Genomic DNA, 17,781 nt, shown 5'->3' with positions numbered 1-17,781 from the left:
AAAAAGAAGGGTGAGGGGGGGGGGGGAAGAATAGTGCTAATCTACAGTCATGGGGTTAAATGAAATGTGTCAGGAACTTCTGACAGGAAGAACTGGAAAGAGGGAACATCTTACTGTATGCAGTTCCTTAAGGAATAAGCATAGAATGAATGTGACTTAATAGCACCTGTTTTATGCAGAATATTCCTCAGTGGATAAAAAGTTTAAACTTGACTGACGCTTACAAATAGTAAGCTTTAATACAAATCCATTTACTCTTACATTGTAGCAAGTTTTAGAAATGCCAGTTTTTACTAGGGAAGAGAAACTTACCTGAGCTTTAAGCCACATATGTAGCCCTTCTTTGCTACAGAGGACAGGCTCTGAGGAAACAGCGTAGGTAATCTGTGTATTAAAGAAAAAATACTGCTCGCAAATCTATACATGAATCCCCCACAAAATACCCAAAGGTATAGTGAGTTTTACATTAATCAGCAAATTACCTAAGTTTTAAATTGGTTAGCAAATGACCTAAAATAGTGCAGAGAAATCAATTTTAGCAGATGTGTTGATGGGTATGCTGTTAGACATATAGGAATATCAATTATAGTAATATTTTTCTCCTCCAAACCAAAGTTACTGAAGGTTTTTGAGCCAGACTGGGAAGCACCTGCTGCCACACAGAGGATTAGATCGCTAGGTTGTCAGACTCTAGCAAAGGCTTAATTTATGTTTTGGTTTGGGTTTGAGGGGTTTGCTTGTTTCTTTTACAGGGTGTTTTGCAGAGGAAATGCATGCTAAGCAGGTCTTAAATAAAAAGAATGATACAATGTTGTTTGCAGTTTATTGTGTGAGCACTTTAAAAGTATTGCATTTGTTTTGTTCTAGCCTTTAGGTCTTTGAAACCAGACTCCTCCTTGAACTCATCTAAATCTTACTCAGAGGTAAGAAGCATCTTGCACGAGTGAAGTTGCACTGCCTTTTGCTGTTTTCTGATTTGAAAAATAAATATATGATCAAAACATTAGCCTAAACCATCAGATTGTTCCCAAGCTATCAGTTCCAGCAGTAAGTTTCCGCATGTTAATTTGTAGACCTTTTGTACCCTTTTTCAGTATGATGTTTGTCAGAGAAAAACAAGACCATGTTTTATTTGTGACCATAGTCTAAGATACAGAGTATTTTGGGGGTTTCTGCAAGATCAAAGATCTGAAGGGCAAAACTTGTACTGTGTTTGCACATTGCACGGTTCTAGCCTGGAGCCCTGTCAAGTGTATATTATAACTAAGTAGGTATATAGTTGGAAAAAACCCCAAAGGTTCTGTGCTATAGTACCGTAGCATTACGTGCTATATCTCTGTAATAATAAATTCTGTGAAAAAACTTCATAAATTATGTAATTTTTTCAGGATATCATAGATGATGACTCTGATCTAGAAGACATTTCTATTGTTCCTTCTTCCAAAGCAAATCAAAGGTCGGTATGTTTACTTCACGAATGCTACCATGACTGCCTTATTTCTGGTGGGCCATCAGCAGAGGCCAGGGCTCTGATCCCCTACCTGAAAAAAACAGATTTTTAAGAAAGTCATAACACTACTTAGAGACTTTATATAAATTTTTACCTGTTAATGTGGATGATCTTTCTATAACAATAAATTGGTCTACTGATTGAGATAAGCTAGGTCAGAGCTTTGGATTTAATATGTTAGTTTGAAAATTTGAATCGTTCTACTTATTTTTATTCATTCTTACCTCTGTGTTGGTTGTCCAAATCTAAGTTGAAGGGAAAGTTATTGGAAAGTCTGGTAACTGAGAACATGCTGATGTCTTTTGTCCTCTTTGTATGTTTCAAGGTTGTCAACTACACCTTCACTTAGTAAAAGAGGTTCACAAAGCCAAACATCTAGAGGAGTTGATTTTGAGTCAGATGAGGTATGGTATATAGTGGTCTTTTTTTCTTTTATTTCATATGAGTTTCTATAACTTACTGTTTTACAGCTATTTGAATAAAGCATTTCAGAGTAAATTTGAATTATTTTTATTTTTCACTAACGGGGCTAGATTATTGCAACCAACTTTAATTAGAATATATACATAATCATCAAAAATAAGGCTAGAAGGGACCTCAGGAAAATATCCAGTCCTTTTTCCCTTCAGTTCTTAATCAGTTAATTGTCATTCCTGAAATGTGTGGGGTAGGTTATTTTGCCTGGGGAAGAAAGTAATCGTAATCTCTTCTAGTGCCTGGCTATGTTCTTTCATTTGTTTATGTATTTTATTCTTGTAAAAAGGAGGAATTTTATTTTTTGCATTTAAAAATGGCTATTTTCCAGGGCACTTCATTGTTTTACTCTTGCAAATTATGTAAATACACTGTAAAAAAAAAATTAAAACACTGTCTTCAAGTTTAAGATGTCTGTTCGTGCAGTATACATTTGAACTGCTAGGAAATGGTTTCTTCCATTATTAAACAAGTAGAACTTTATGCACAGTTTTGCACTGAATAGAATACACACTATCCTGTCAAGCACTGTGCGGTTTGTTTTCACAGACTAGCAGACTGTCACGTATGGTCCATATGCTAGCCTTAATAATGTCAGATGTTGGCCACTTCAGAGCAAATGTTACTTTCTTGTCCCTTCTCTCCTCTATGCTAGCTCTTCTTATACCTGAAATACAAAACTACATGTTTGCTTGAACCTGTAAAAAGAAACAGTATTTTTGATTCATGCAAATCTCAGTAAATTATGATGTGTTATATGTATATGGACATAACTTCATAGAATCATAGAATGGTTTGGTTGGAAGTGACCTTACTTCGTTGAGGTGTGTGCTGCTCATAATGATAACGTTTTCCTGAATATAGATTGTTTCCCGTTTCAAAGCAGCTGTTCTGATCATACTGACATAAACTCAGTTTCTGTTCTCTGCACGTTTGTGATCTGGATTTTTAAATCAATGGATAATCTCTTGCATGTCAAAACCAACAAAAACAGGTCTGTCAGAAAACGTGGAATAATGTGACTAGGCTTTCTAGTTTAATCTAAAGGTGACTTTACTTCTTATGACTCGGAATGCACGCTTGTTCTAGTAATGCGTATCTGTTTACAAATTGCAGGATGAATTCGATCCATTCAAAAGCACTGCAGCATCAAGGAGAACTAAGTGATTTCTGGCTCGCTATACAAGAGAGACCGTGAAAGTTAGTGAAGAGAATGGAAAGCAGTTTGCAAGGCATTCTGTATAAGACGTTTGTCTGTAAATGATTGTTTACCTTCAGTTTTCACTTCTACGAAAAGTTTTTGGATTTTTTTTTTTTTTTTCAGTGGCACCAAATTTGGTATAATTTGGGTGTTGCATTGCTTGATGCATTAGACTACAGTGTCTAATATTCTGAAGTACTGCCTGAAACTGCAAGTCCTTTCTAAAACTTCTAAAAGCCTGATTTCTTTCTGAGATTATAATGTAAGTAACGGTCATATCTTTTATAGAAAACTCCATCTCTTGGGTTTGAATTTTGCAAAGGAATAAATTTGTAGTAGTATGCAAGTATGGATATGGACACAGACTTGGTCAGCATATGAAACTTGTATTTATTTGCAGTTTTTTACAGATACAGCTGAAAACGCTGAAGAGTAATAGTTTGGCCCAAAAATACAGTTTTCAGTATTGAAACTGGAAAATGTTCTAATACTTTCAACTCTACTAGGAGAACTAAACCCACTATTGCACTGCTATTAAATGTCATAGTATACGGGAATGAGTTATGCTCTGTAATTCAAGAAGTGCCAAAGGGGACTTTATCTTTTAATGTTGCAGGCACATCCTAGGCAAAGATTTTAGCAAAGTATATACCTTTTTCACAATTTTTTTTCAGTCAACTGTCCAATTCACAGTGGCTTTGTTTAGTGTTAAACTGCAGCAGTTCTCGAACTGTCTTGTATAGAAGATAAAGGTGGCATCCTTCACTTCAGGGGAAAAATGTAACCTGATGTGTGTAGAAAGACTGTACTATAAACAAATACTTCTTCTAATCGTTAATGTCATTTGTTATACGGGGGGGGGTAAGATGCTCAGAAAATCATCATTATTTCTCAGAGATCACACTGGATAGTTTTTGAGAAGTCGCTTCTCACTCATGTAACTGCCCCAGGAAAGCTCAAAAATTGAGCAAAGCCATGGTAGTGGAAGAAGGGTTATTCCCAGGGAAATGGTGGGGGCAGAAGTTACGCATACTCTGCTGTGTATTTAAAAAAAAGCATTATTCCTTTTTTTTTAATGCTTCCAAATTGCATTTTTTAGTGTGTCTGGGTGATTATTTTTTTTTATATTCCTCTTACGACCTTTTTTTTTTCATCAGGCCTGTTTTCTAATTTATTATAGTTTTGTTGAGTGCTATTGCACAGATGTTTTTGATGACTTTTTTTGGTTACCTGAATTCATGAGCTGTGTAGCTTTATTTCAAACATTTTCTAAATACGGTTCACTTTATAAATTACATCATTTCACAGATACCTCTTACAAAAACCAGCAACAGCGTACCAAATCCTGACATTCCTGTGCAGTTTCTTCCTTTGCTATCAGTGGGTGCTGGGGATGGTGGAGCAAGGGTGAAGTCAGCAGGAGCGGGTACCAAGCTGACAAATCTACTACAGGCTGTTCTCTAGTAACAACCACACGTTGGTGAACTGTTCAGACACTTCGTACTGGGGTGTGTTTAGATACAAACTAAACCAGAAAGGTGATGTGAGGCAGAGAAGAGCACATGGGAGAGACATGACCCAGGGAGCTTCCACTGGGCTTTTTTAGTGACCCTTTGTGGGTTATTTCGAGTGGGCCTGTGTGGTGGGACCACTTCCTTTGGATCACAAGATGCTGAGTCCAGCTCGGAGGAGGGTGGGCTTGAGCTGTGTGAGAGGAGATTCCCATCCTTCTCCCCAGCAGCCTGGCTTTGAAGGTGAGATGAAGGCCTCCTGATCTCCTGGAAGCAATTGGTCTTCAAAGACAATGATGGCTCTGGCTACATGTACAAGGGTACACCGCTAGAAATGAAGAATTAGATCAAGGGGAGTAAACAGACAAAGCTAATAATTTTTGCTGGAATATGGATTATAGTACAGGGGAGCAGGATCTGATAGATGTGGAAGAATAAGAGCTGGAGTTTGAGTGTCAGAAGACAGAATACCCTTGTGCATTGGCCAGCAGCACTGAAAAGGAGTGGAACTTGGGAGCTGCTGGAGCAGCCCAGCAAGAAGGGGGATGTGTCTCACCAACCACTCTGTTCTTATCCCAAACCCACACCAGAACGCTGCCCCTTCCCACTTTCTGCCATCTCCCTGGGCCTTTACGTTACATTGTGAGAACTCTGTGTTTTCCTGGCAGCATCTGATCGGGGGCATCCTCGCTGGCCGAGTGCTTCTGAGCTGGGCGCACATTTCTTTCTTCTTTCTGAATGGTCACAGGTGACTGCCACTTTAGCAGCTCCAGCAGGTTTGCTAGAAAGCTTCCTCTGAGACAGGCAAACTGCCAAAAGAGCTCGAGTTGGACAATTTTGTGGAGGAAATAGATGCTGGCAGCAGTTTGCAGAGCAGTGCTGTGGGCTGGCTATGCTGGCTGTCCTGCTGCGTTCAACTCCTGAGCAGGGATGAAAAGGCAGCCTGAGTCATTCACTGGGGGAGTCACAAGCATCTTCTGGAAGTGTTATTTCACCAGTGAGTGACCAGCTTATTTTATAAGCTTTTCAGATAATGGCCTTTTAACTGATGGTTAAATAAAGCCTTTTATGTACTGAACCTGCTCTGGCCAGGGTTAGTTCACACCTCCCAAGCAGATCTGTCCCCAGCAGAGGGGCAGCACCTTACACGTGCACTCGTGGAGGGGCACATCCCTCTGTGCTGTGTAGAATTGTGGCTCTTGGTTTTAGATTTCCTACGGTGTTTTTGGGAGGAAGGCAGAGGGAACGCACATGCCATCTCGTCGGTGTTTGGGTTCAGCATACAGCTGCCTGTTGCTTTGGAGACTGGACTTGCTGAGCTGGGATATCCCTTCCCATCCTCTGTCCTATATAATCACCTCTTTGTAACTACCCCTGTGTTTCTACAAACCCTAGAAAGCACAGTTTCACATCAACCTTTTTATTCCCTTGGCCAAGAGGAAATCCCAGCCAAGGGAAAGCTTAAGCATTTCTCTGTCTCTCTGAGGGGAAAAAAGATCTTTGGAAAAATACTGTAAGTACAGTAAGCCAGCTTGTTATTCACAGTTCATCTGTTACCCCCCCCTATTCTATGCTAGTTACTAAGTGTCATGCTGTGAAATAGGCTGAAACTTGCCTGCCAGACCTTTAAAACTGAGCTTAAAATTGAACTGTATCCTGGAAGAGAGCAGAGCTACCACACAGGCTGCTGGTCTGTGAACAGCACAGAATTTGCACGAGCTGGGCTGCTAGTAGAGAAAAAGGATGCTGACGACTGGAGAGATTGATTTGCCTTTCTCACAGATGTGCTTATCTTGGAGTAGCGCCCGGGGGAGCGTGACAGCGTGGAAAAGCAGCACGTCAGAGCAGAAATAATGTCATGCAGCCCAATGGCTGCGGAAGATCCTGGCTCAGAGCTCACCTGGGGGTATAAAGCTGGCTGAAGGAGCAAAAGTAGCGGTGAGCCGAGCAGGAGAGGAGCACGCTGCGGGAGGCAGGAGCATCCACCCTCTCCTGCTGCTTGCTCGCGTGTTTGCAGCCCCCATAGCGTGCCTGGGCTGAGCGAGGGGAGGACAGCTCTCCCGGCACACGGCGTGAGCTCTGCTCTCTGGCAAACGAGCTGTTTCCAAATTGGAGGAGTGGAGCGGCGTTTCAGAGATGTTGTCCTGGTTTCTCTGGCTCTCCCTTCCTAACTTGGTTAACGCCTTTGCGACCTCAGGAAAGTTGCCCCTCAACAGGAGCCTGCAGAAGACTTTTATAATCCCGAACATCTCGGGTTTCTTTTCCTGGGATAACGACAGCCTGGCTGACTGGCAGAGCTTTGTGGGCAGGAGCCGGTACGGAGCGGAGTCGCAGAGCATCACGGTGAAAGCCCTGCTCATCACAGCGTACTCCTTCATCATTATCTTCTCCCTCTTCGGCAACATCCTGGTCTGTCACGTTGTCATCAAGACCAAGCGCATGCATTCTGCCACCAGCTTGTTCATTGTGAACCTGGCTGTAGCTGATATTATGATCATGCTCCTCAACACGCCTTTTACTCTGGTAAGACTGGGACGGAGATGCCATAAAGGCATCGCTGTCACTTTGATGGCCTTTTCTTCTTTACGCCACTATAGGCAGTGCATGGATGTTCTGCAGATACCTGTTCAGTCCAAATTACAGTGATTGGAGTTATCTTTGGAAAACTCCACATCTTCTCTAATTCCTGTCATCTAGTTGGAGATCTGAAATTATCCATTTCTTAAAAGTGGCCCTGATAGTACTTGAACAATAATGACCTTGTGGTGATTACTTAGTACTTTGTAGTATCTGGTCTTTTTTTCCCTTCCCTTCTCTGAAGTGTTTCCAAGGTAATGCTATGAACCTCTTGGGATTAATGCTCACCATTGTTTTGCAAGCTGTGTTGAAAAGCCCTAGTTTGCTTTGAAGTACGAGAAGACATATAGGTCAGCCCTGTCCTGTAAGGAGGGCTTCAAAAGGAAAAACTAACGTATTGACTCAGTAGTTAGACTGCAGAAGGACACACTGTGAATAAGCCAGAACAAACATCTTTGGTACTGCCCTGCTGTGTTCTCCTGGAGGATGTTGCTGGGCCACTGAGCAGCGCTAACCTTCCTCTTCAGAGCTCAGAAGCCAGAAAATTATACATTTATACAAAGAACCTGCTATTTTTTAAAATACCCTTTACGTATCACAAGGCATTGTGTGCCAGAGGTGTCTCAGGTATCTATAAGCATGTGGGGGGGTGTAGGGGGGTGCACATAACTAATGGTGTTCTGGTTTTAGGCTCGTTTTGTGAACAGTACCTGGATATTTGGGAAGGGGATGTGCCACGTCAGTAGGTTTGCGCAGTACTGCTCCCTGCACGTCTCTGCCCTGACCCTCACAGCCATTGCCGTGGACAGGCACCAGGTGAGAGCTCTCTGAAGCAGACGGACAGAAAGCTTGGGGGGACATAATGAAAATGAGGAAGGATGATCCCTTGTCCTTTCCTTCTCAGCTCCTAGGTTAACGTAAGATGCACGAGGAGCTGACAGGGTAGGGGAGCAGTTCTTGCTGTCAGATGGAAAGAAGTTTCAAGCCCACAGCAAGGTGGGAGATGGGAGATGTCCGTTGCCTTGCGATCGCTTCCAGCTGGGGAAAGGGAGCTTTTCTGTGGTAGATAATCCAGTAGCTTTCAAAGGAGTAGAAAGTCCAAGATCCTGATAGGAATCCACATGGGCAGCTCTCCTCTGGGGTGGTTTGTGTAGCACCAGGGATGTAGGGACATCCCAGTTAGCTTCCGCAGCTCTGTCTCCCTTTGCTCCGGGCTGTCTCACCCCTTGTTACCCCGAATACCGGAGAGCTGACTGTAGCATACTGATACTTGTCACAAGCAGAGCTGTGCTTGCTGTTGATAACGAACTCAAAACTGGGGGCAGTTTGGCATTATCAGTTTGGAGTCACCCAACAACCACACAAAACTGTTGATAGTTGACATTTTCTGCTAGAAAGCTGGTTTCCAGAAAATGCACTGGCTGTCAGAAGCATCCCCAGGGAGGTCTGGTTAAATCACAAACCCGTGGTTCTTTGGGTCACCAATACTGAAGAGTCTGAGACTATTTTCTCCTCTCCTTTTTTTTTTTTTCTTTTTTTTCCTTTTGTTGCCATTAAGTAAATTGAACCTGGAAATGAATGTGTGTGCAAGACCCCCTGGTACCTAGTTTTTCCCACCTAGATGCAAATACCGAAATGTGAGGGTAGGGTTGGGATCTGACTTTACCCATTTCCATGGAGGAAAAATTCAGGCTTTCGTGTACAGCTTACAGTCAACAGGAGCTGAGTGAAGACTGTACTGCTTGCATTCTGAATTTCCATGTTAAATAATGGATTTAAGGCTGGAAGATCATGTGAAAAAATGATATCATTATTTCCTGAAATGTCTTATTGGTTCATTTTGCACAGGTTATAATGCACCCTTTGAAACCTCGCATATCTACTGCAAAAGGTGTTATCTACATCTCTGTAATTTGGATCATGGCAACTTGTTTTTCCCTACCACATGCGATCTACCAAAAACTCTTTACCTTTGAATACAGGTAAGGATGTGCTTTGCTTTCCTCCAGAGTCTCCCTGGAGGCCAAACTCTTGGTGGTCATATTTTGGCATCTTCTACTGAAAGCCCTGAGCTTATGTTGAGGTCAGCCAAATAGGGATCTAGTCTATAATTTTCATCAGATTCCTTTCTCAATGGCTGATACCCTGTCCTTGTTTCTGGTTTTAATTATTTTATCTTTATTCTGTCACACTAATCACATGAAATAGGCTAAGAAGTTAGAGGATCTGGACTGGACCCTCTATACACTGGCATTTTACACAGTGTACTAATCTGAGCTGTATAGGCAGACCAGAAATGGGAAAAACCTAAAACCTAACAGATTTTAATCTACTCTTTAGCCCTGGGAAAGTGAAAAAAATCTGCCTCAGCTGCTTGTTCCATAAAACTCTGTCATGAGCCTTGATACTTGGAAAGTGCTTTAATGAGGGAAATGTCCTTAATATATGCAGCCACTGCATTTGTGTTTGCCAAAGGACAGAGAATAAAAACCTGCTTCTGTGCAGGAAATCTTGTAATTGATCAAATTCATAAAATTATCAGAAGGTCATGAATGCCCACAAGAAATTATTGCTCACAGGCTGCTCCGTGGCTCGCGCCCTTGGGCAGCAGAGCTCTGCTGAGCTGTGACACATGCATAAACGAAAGGTCTGCCTCCGGGCCAGGAGCCCTCTCCCACCTCCTTGTTTCCGAGGTACTTCTGCCATGCCCGGCCGTATGGGCTCTCACCTCCTCTCCAATATCTCCACTTGCAGTGAGGAGGTTACCCGGTGTCTGTGTCTGCCGGATTTCCCTGAGCCTGCTGATGTCTTTTGGAAGTACCTCGACTTAACAACCTTCATTTTGCTCTACGTCCTGCCCCTTCTGATCATCTCTGCTGCCTACGTGACAGTGGCCAAGAAACTCTGGCTGCGCAATGTCATCGGGGATGTCACCACTGAGCAGTACTTTGCCCTTCGCAAAAAGAATAAGAAGACCATAAAGATGCTGATGCTTGTTGTCATCCTCTTCGCAGTCTGCTGGTTCCCCTTGAATTGCTACGTCGTCCTCCTCTCCAGCCAGACCATCCACACCAACAATGCCCTGTACTTTGCCTTTCACTGGTTCGCAATGAGCAGCACTTGCTACAACCCCTTCATCTACTGCTGGCTCAATGACAGCTTCCGATCAGAACTGAAGGCTTTGCTCAACATGTGCAGAAAACCTCCTGGGCCCACCAAACAGAGGCTTCCCTCCGTGGTCCCATCCTACCGACTGGCTTGGCCAGAAAATGGCAACTTCAAGAGGTTGCAGGCCTCCCATGTCCTTCCATCAGCCTCCAACATCCAGTCAGGAAAGACAGACATCTCTGCAGTTGAGCCGATAGTAGCTGTGAGCTAAACGGTGGCCCTGGGAAATCTATAAGGACCGCAGATAGACTTGCCTACGTAGAGACTGTGCGACCACGCATGATAAAACCAAGGAGGTTCTGCAGGAGGTACTGCGAAAGAGCTGCATGTTTGATGCAGGCTGATAGTAATGGCGTGGAGCCACTAACGGGGAGAAAGCAAACCCTTCCCAGGAAGGAACTGTCTTTGTCAAGTCAACTTCGGTTCGGCTTGCAGGATGGGATTCTGTGCACGTGTGTCACTGTTATCTGCGTGACTAAGCCTTTTTAACCACTGGGGCTGTGTGTGTGTTTTGCTGGTACTTAAACACTAAAGCAACAGTCTCATCTCATCAGGCTTCCCTCCCCCTTTTCTAAGTCTGTTCATAGCAACATGGAAGTGGTCGAGGTGTAGACCTTTAGGTTGCTGGCTTAGATCTAGTGCAGCTGGGTACGAAGGCATCCCTTCTGAACTGGAGTGCGAAAAGTCAAGATCTGTTCAGAATGAATGAACAGATACATTTCACAAATCCGTTTTTTTGTGGAAATACCCTCAGAGAAGTGGAGGGTAAGATGGACATTGATAAATAGAGGAGTCTCTTACTTTGCAGGCACTTTTTCTAAGGTAGATTTGAAGAAAAATGGGTGCCTATTCTTTGCATAAGTAGAGGACGAACACCAACCTGTTAGCTCAGCATCTGCCGCCAGTGCTAAATCACACAGAATTTTTCTTTCCTAAGATAAAGTCATGAGTATTCAGAAAACTTTTCTGCAAATAGAGAACCAAACCCCCAAACGGTACTTTGGAGAATGTTGGACATACCATCCACAGTTGGAGAATGGGTAATTAAACACTACTCTGAGTTTGGACTAGGGCCTTTTGATCAGAGCATCTTTGCATTATTGTGAAGTGACAGCTAAAGTATCCCACAGTTTGACTTTTTAGTTTGCCTTTGAATGTTGTTCTCGTATCCTGTAAAGCACCTGGGTACTTCTCAGATCAGATATTTGGGACATTTTGTCCCCAACTAAGATGTTAGGTCACTGGAATCAGTTCATAAATGAACTGCTTTGAGAGAGCAGATGATCTCTCTGATAGCAAGTAATAAAAGTGGAACATTTCTCTGCAAAATACCCTCTGATGATTGCACAATTTTGGTGCCTTTAAAGACAAGTGAGATGTGTCCTTCTTGGAATGGCTAAGAAAATTCATGTGACTGGAGCTGTCTGGAGTAGTTTGCAGAACTTAATGTTCTTAGCAGAAGAAAATCTGATTTTGAATAATGAAAAAAGACGGGCATTCAAAAAACTGTTCCTTGTATTGCAGAGGAAAGCAATAACTCTCTCCGTGCTGTGGAAATTAGCTTGAATGTCACGCCTGGGTGCCCCATTCCGCATTCAACTTGCAGCAGCCAGCAGTGAAGTGAGAAAAATCTTCTTTTTATAAAGGACTATAGATGGTTGGGGGTGTGGGCGCGGGTGGGAAGAGAAACTGTTTTTCCCAGTGTCTTGTAATAAACTTACATTTCTGAAATCATTTTAAGCCTTGCAGGTCTTTCCCACCTGAGTATTTAAAGAGACTGCAATGCCTACCGCACCTTGCAGCTACCCTGTCCTTTCACAAGGTGCGATCAGTCTCTCACTTGGAATCCTGTGCAATTTTACTGCTGGTTATCAAGGCCCCATGAGTCAGAGTGCTTTGTATCACTGATACGCAGAATCAAACCATTCCTCCTGCCTGTGTTGACCCCTTAAGCCAAGACTCATTTCTTCCCTTCACGTTTGTAACACATCAGCCCTGAAGTGGTCAGGGAGTTGGACTAGCTGATCGTTGTAGGCCTTTTCCAACTGAAACATTATTCTTATTCTGTTCTATTCTTATTCTGTTCTATTCTACGGAGATCCCAGACATGCAGAGCCTGTGAACCACACTCCCCATCCACTGACAGCACATCCCAACTCTTTACCAGCAAATGAACCTTTGGGAATGCTGAGTACTTGTGCACTTAAAAGAGGAAAGCAGTGATGGGGTGTTTTTAGATCCGCAGTAACCTTGGACATACTGTGAACTGCTGTGAATCAGACCCATTCCCTGATTTCAGTTGCGCAAGATCTGGCCTGTAAGTTCAGTATAAGAAGATTTATATTAACATGCCAAAGCATGTGAGAGAAGCAGGGACCTCAGCCCATTTCTACTCTACAAGAGAGAGAGCTCTGGTAGTGTTGGAAAGCCCTCTTCGTGAGAGTTTGGGACGTTAACCCATCCCTCCCAAAGGCCGTTCAGTCGACATTATCCTTTCATTTTTCGCTTTGCCTCTTCCTTCCTTGTAATTATGCAGCTCCAATTTAATTTCAGAGTCCCTCATAACCCCTTGTGCTCATCACTTTTTAACTATTTAAACATTTCTCCCAGATACTAAAATATTTCCCCAGGAGAGGTAAAATGTGTGTGTGCATATATGGGCAAGGGATAAAGCAACAAATTAGACGCTGCATTTGGTTCCCTTGATCAATAAAAAAAAGGTCTGTGTTTATGTGTAGTTTCTAGCAGCAAGTGTTCACTCACCGGTAGCAAAGAGGAGGGAGAAGAGTGATGAGGAGGAGGCGGACAGGGGAGGGAGGGTGTGATGGCAGCAGGAGGAAGGAGAGACTCAGAGACAGGACACAAGGGAAGGGGATGGCGTGAGGAAAGAAGATACAGGGAGCCAACACCATCTTCTTCTCTCCTTCATTTTCTCAGGTTTTGTGACTGTTGCCATCATTTCAAGACTGAGATAGGATAACTAAGCATTTGAATCAGAAAAGACAAACATGGATATTAAAAAGGGTAAGAATTTATCTATTAAAAATCCGTAAGATGGATTTGCATCCTGACTGTCCTTACGATAAGATACCAGGACAGATGGATTTGCATCCTGACTGTCCTTACGATGTCTTCTGTAAGACCCATTTGCTGGAACAGGGACTGTAAGAACTGTCGTTGCTAAAAGTGCTCGTGTGAGACTCCTCTGGAAGTAGTTTCTAGCTGTGGCAATGGCTCAGGTAAGGACATGTTGCTCTCCAAGACTGTGCTGGGTCCGTGGGAAAAAGGGTCTTCAGCGGTGAATGAGAGGTGCCATGGGAGTGTTGCTGGCCTTCATTTTAATGCAGGTATTTACTTCCCGCTGGCTGCACTTCCAAACACTAGCATCCTCACGTTTTGTTCTGCGTTAGGCCATTTGATAGGCCAGGGCTTTTGCTAACTGCGCACATCTAGGACATACTCCCATCGCAAAAGCTCTGTCTTCTCTCTCCCAGTGTTGTCCTTCCTAGGGCACTTCCATTGCCTCAGCTGTCACCCTTCTGATTTCCACCAGGGTTTTGCCTTCTTCATCACTTAGGTGACCCAACCCCACCACCCCCTGAGGCAAGAAGCCTTCTGAACTGCCCACTGACCAAACAGGTTACATGAAATCCTCAGACAGATCGTTTAAAAAAATTTTTTTCACAAGCCAAGAAGTGGTTGTGGTGGGTTCATCTACCAGGTCCCTTCTGTAGTGTTTCTTGGTACTTTGCAGGAAGCTATGCTGTTTTGTTTCCTCATCTTCTTGGTACCACCACAAAAACCCCAAACCCTAGACTTTTTCCAAATCTCCAAGTACATAGAGTACTCCTGAATAAGAATCTAATTCTTTGGCTCACTTCATAGACGGTGTGAGGGTTACCTTGTACTCCTGGCATTTGTTTAACTCTTATTCCAGGCATAAACGCCAGGGACCTCGATACGAGCCTTAGTGAAGCCAGATAGTCTTAAGCACAACACAGACATTGGGAGTACTTACTCTTGAGTTGTTTCACCTGCTCCTGTTCTGTTTGCAACAATCCAGCTCTCAGAGCAATGTCACAGCAGCATGAAAACACCTGTGTAGCGATGACAACCACTCATTGAGGTGAATATAGTCTAAACTTCATTAAAAACAGAATTACAAACTTCCTTAAGACAGATGTAATATTTCACCTACCTTTTAAAATGCAGTAATTGCTTTGAGCCACAGGTTAGAAATAAGGCTGTTCCTGTGAGCCATAGGGCACAATAGTATAATTTTGACTATTCATTTCAACAACATGACACTCGTTATTGAAAAGTAAAGATTTACACCAAGTGGCTTCCTTAAAAAGTTTTAACCCAGACGGACAGAAGCCACCATAGACAGCAGACAGTGGTGGTGGAGGTTAAATCCCTCTGATCACCTCCATCATCAGAAAACCACTCATGACCTGATTTCTGTCTTCATGTTCACAAAGTGCAGCCAGGACATCTTTTGCTCGTAGGCTCATTAAATGGGGCTCGAGGCTCCGGTCCTAAACTTGTCATCAAAACTCCTACTGAAAAACCACCTACTGCTCCCAGCAAGAGAAACAAAACAAGGACCTAAAATATACTCTTTATTCCGAAAGCGACTGACAACATCCAGAGGAGGAAAAGCAGCAGGGTACAGCTGCTTTTACAGGTACACCATCTTCTACTGGAATAAACTTTTTTTTTTTTTACTCTCTTTCTGTGTAATCCAGTTTATATCACAAGTTTTAAATCTCACAAGGTAGCTAAGAGCCATTGAACGGTGTTGTAAGGCAAAGAGCGTGCAGAGGAGCTAGCTGCAGCTCTCCTGCATTTGGAGGACTATCAATACTCAAGAGATGGAGAGAGAAGGGTCAATCAGAGGATGGCACGGACCAAACCTCAATCTCAACACTGTCATTTTACTTTGGGGGCTATTTAAAAAAAGAGACAGATGGATGTAGCTCTTTCTAGACAGAGTGTAGTGATGAAGAGGCTGAAGATGAACTCTTTTCCTTAAGGCCTAAATTGGAATTTAGCCCATCTTTTGAAAACAGCAAACTACAGCAGGAGCAGCGCCACTAAAATCTACGTAGAACTGAGCTGGGCAGTTGCAGAAACACATCTTAAAACAGCAAGATACAGCTGAAAAGCTCAAACGTGTTGACACTGTGGCCAATTTTTCAGTAGTAACTTACACAATAGATAGACTATTTATCATTTGCTGATGTTTTCTCAACAGTGTTAAAAGGTTAAATAATTTTGAACCAATTCATGTTGCTCTAACAATCTTATTAGAACAAAAATTAGAAGAACGCAGTTATAACTACTGTCCAAAAAATTTGCTCAGGGTTTAGCACCAGATCACATGTATTGCACTACAGGTTTTCAGATGGCAACATGCAACTGTTCCTGGAACCTTCAGTCACACTGCTGTAGTTCACAAAACTGATTTTATTTAAATAACCAAGAAGAATTGATACATATTTTATTGAGCACTACTTTAGAAGACAATGAGAGATTCGCTGCAGCAAGTCAAAATTTTAAATACAAAAGGGGAATTACTAAAAAGTTAGGTTCATATCCAACATGAAACATCAACATGTTGCTCTCAGGAGCTTTGAGTTTTAAAGACTGAGAACTCTACTTACATCAAACAGTTCAAACACATCCACATCACAAAATCTTCGTATTGCACTATAGCTCCTTGTTCAAAACACACAATCCACAACGTGCATCTGCATTACCCACATATAAAGGACCATCAACAACACACCAGCACAGCCAGGCAGAAACAATCTCAAAAAGGTCAGAGGGGTTGTAGGTTTGCTGGGAGAAGTACGGCAGTAAAATTGAGCAGTCTGAAGCACCGGTATCCAACACAAGCCCTGTTTCTTGCTGGTAAGGCAGCAGACATTAGGACTGCAGCTGTGCTACTGTCCTATGCAGAGGTAACACAATACTACAGCTTCAAAGACTTTCTTTTAAATAATGCTTGTCTTAGCTGAAAGCCATATAATAACTGAAGAATTCTTGTAATACTAGCCCAAACTATAGTATGGCAACATTTTGGGATCCAGCTGCCAAATTCAAGTAGGCACACTATCTCTTTGAAATCTGCTCCAGCACACAAACAGTTCCATGCAAAGATGGTAACACCGTTTACTTCTTTTTCCCCCTCATCCTCAGCCATATGGAGAATGCTAACAGCTGAAAACAGAAGAGTATGTGACACAGATGAACCAAAAAATGCAAGTCCTACCTAGCTATAAAAGAGGTCCTACTTTGTCTAAAAAGACAACCTGGAAGAGGTGACAGGCAAAACATTTCAGTTACACGGACAATAAGGAAAAACAAGGGAGCATATAACATCTGTGAAAGACATACACTGCCACTGTGGTGCTTAAACCCCCACGCACCTCACCTTGCATCTAAAATTTAAGACAAAGGTCATTTTAACGTTCATTGAAGGTAGAGGTCCCGGGCAGAGGGGTATGATATTAAAGCTGAATGCCACTCTCCCAGAACAGTCCTATAACAAACCAGGACAGTTTTCCAGTTTACAAATGCTCCCCTTTCTTTTGTCTGTTCCAATCCACTTCAGCATCTTATCTTTAATTAAAATTAAGTCACAGGGTGTGTAAGGAGAACAACCTTTCATCATACTTACATCTACCTCAGTTTGGCTATCAGGTGCTTGGCTCTGCTGAGGTACTCAGGTGCTACTGTAATACAAATAGGACTGTCTTTCCAAGTGGGGTTTGGGAAACAGCAAAACTAATACTGCGTTTGATACTACAAACATGTTGAAACAAATTCCACATACACAAACATTACAAAACAACTTCTACAAACCATTGCAAAAATGGAACCAACTTCACTGATCTTCAGTCCAAATTCCAAAACAGATTTGTTAGTCACGAAGACCAAAACAACTGAGAAATAGAAATTAAACTAACGTTCAGCTTACATATCATTACATTTTGTAAAAAAAAAAGTGTTAAGACATCATTAATTTATGAATACATAGAAAATTCAAAATCTCTAACATATACAGTACCCACTTACACTAAGCCTGTTTGTAATTTCTTTTCCATCAGTGCCACGTAATTAACCCCAGATATCAACGTTGACATGGCTAACCAAGACATCTCAGGCAGAACAGAGCAATCTCTATTTTTCCTGTGAAGACACAGCCAATATCAGTGGCCAGCCACCACCTGGTACAGATTAACCAGACTCATTAAATCCCTCTCCCACATCCCCTCCCTTCTCAAGGGCAGAGAGCCTCAAGATACCTCACTTAAACCCCAGAACTGAGATGG

At 42.5% G+C, this 17,781-nt stretch overlaps 2 protein-coding genes across 2 annotated transcripts in view; both read left to right on the top strand.

The window, feature by feature from the left end:
- The window catches only part of MRE11A (MRE11 meiotic recombination 11 homolog A (S. cerevisiae)), a gene marked incomplete at its 5' end in the record, with an annotated part of 18,459 nt that extends 15,308 nt beyond the window's left edge, over nucleotides 1-3,151 (top strand). The window contains 4 exons of the mRNA XM_009704592.1: nucleotides 868-923; nucleotides 1,389-1,456; nucleotides 1,836-1,914; nucleotides 3,101-3,151. Coding sequence (XP_009702894.1) covers nucleotides 868-923; nucleotides 1,389-1,456; nucleotides 1,836-1,914; nucleotides 3,101-3,151 — 254 coding nt within the window. The remainder of the gene's footprint in view (nucleotides 1-867; nucleotides 924-1,388; nucleotides 1,457-1,835; nucleotides 1,915-3,100) is intronic.
- A 3,678-nt stretch (nucleotides 3,152-6,829) lies between these two features.
- On the top strand, nucleotides 6,830-10,681 carry GPR83 (G protein-coupled receptor 83). The gene is made up of 4 exons (XM_009704570.1): nucleotides 6,830-7,219; nucleotides 7,964-8,089; nucleotides 9,122-9,255; nucleotides 10,028-10,681. The coding sequence occupies exons 1-4, from the start codon at nucleotides 6,833-6,835 to the stop codon at nucleotides 10,650-10,652; spliced, it is 1,272 nt and encodes a 423-aa protein (XP_009702872.1). The 5' UTR covers nucleotides 6,830-6,832; the 3' UTR covers nucleotides 10,653-10,681.
- Nucleotides 10,682-17,781: the final 7,100 nt, after the last annotated feature.

Source organism: Cariama cristata, unplaced genomic scaffold, assembly GCF_000690535.1.
Source record: "Cariama cristata isolate BGI_N322 unplaced genomic scaffold, ASM69053v1 scaffold1120, whole genome shotgun sequence".
Taxonomy (NCBI): Eukaryota; Metazoa; Chordata; class Aves; order Cariamiformes; family Cariamidae; genus Cariama; species Cariama cristata.
Note: the sequence above shows the minus strand (reverse complement) of the source record. Positions and strands in the feature narration are given on the sequence as shown.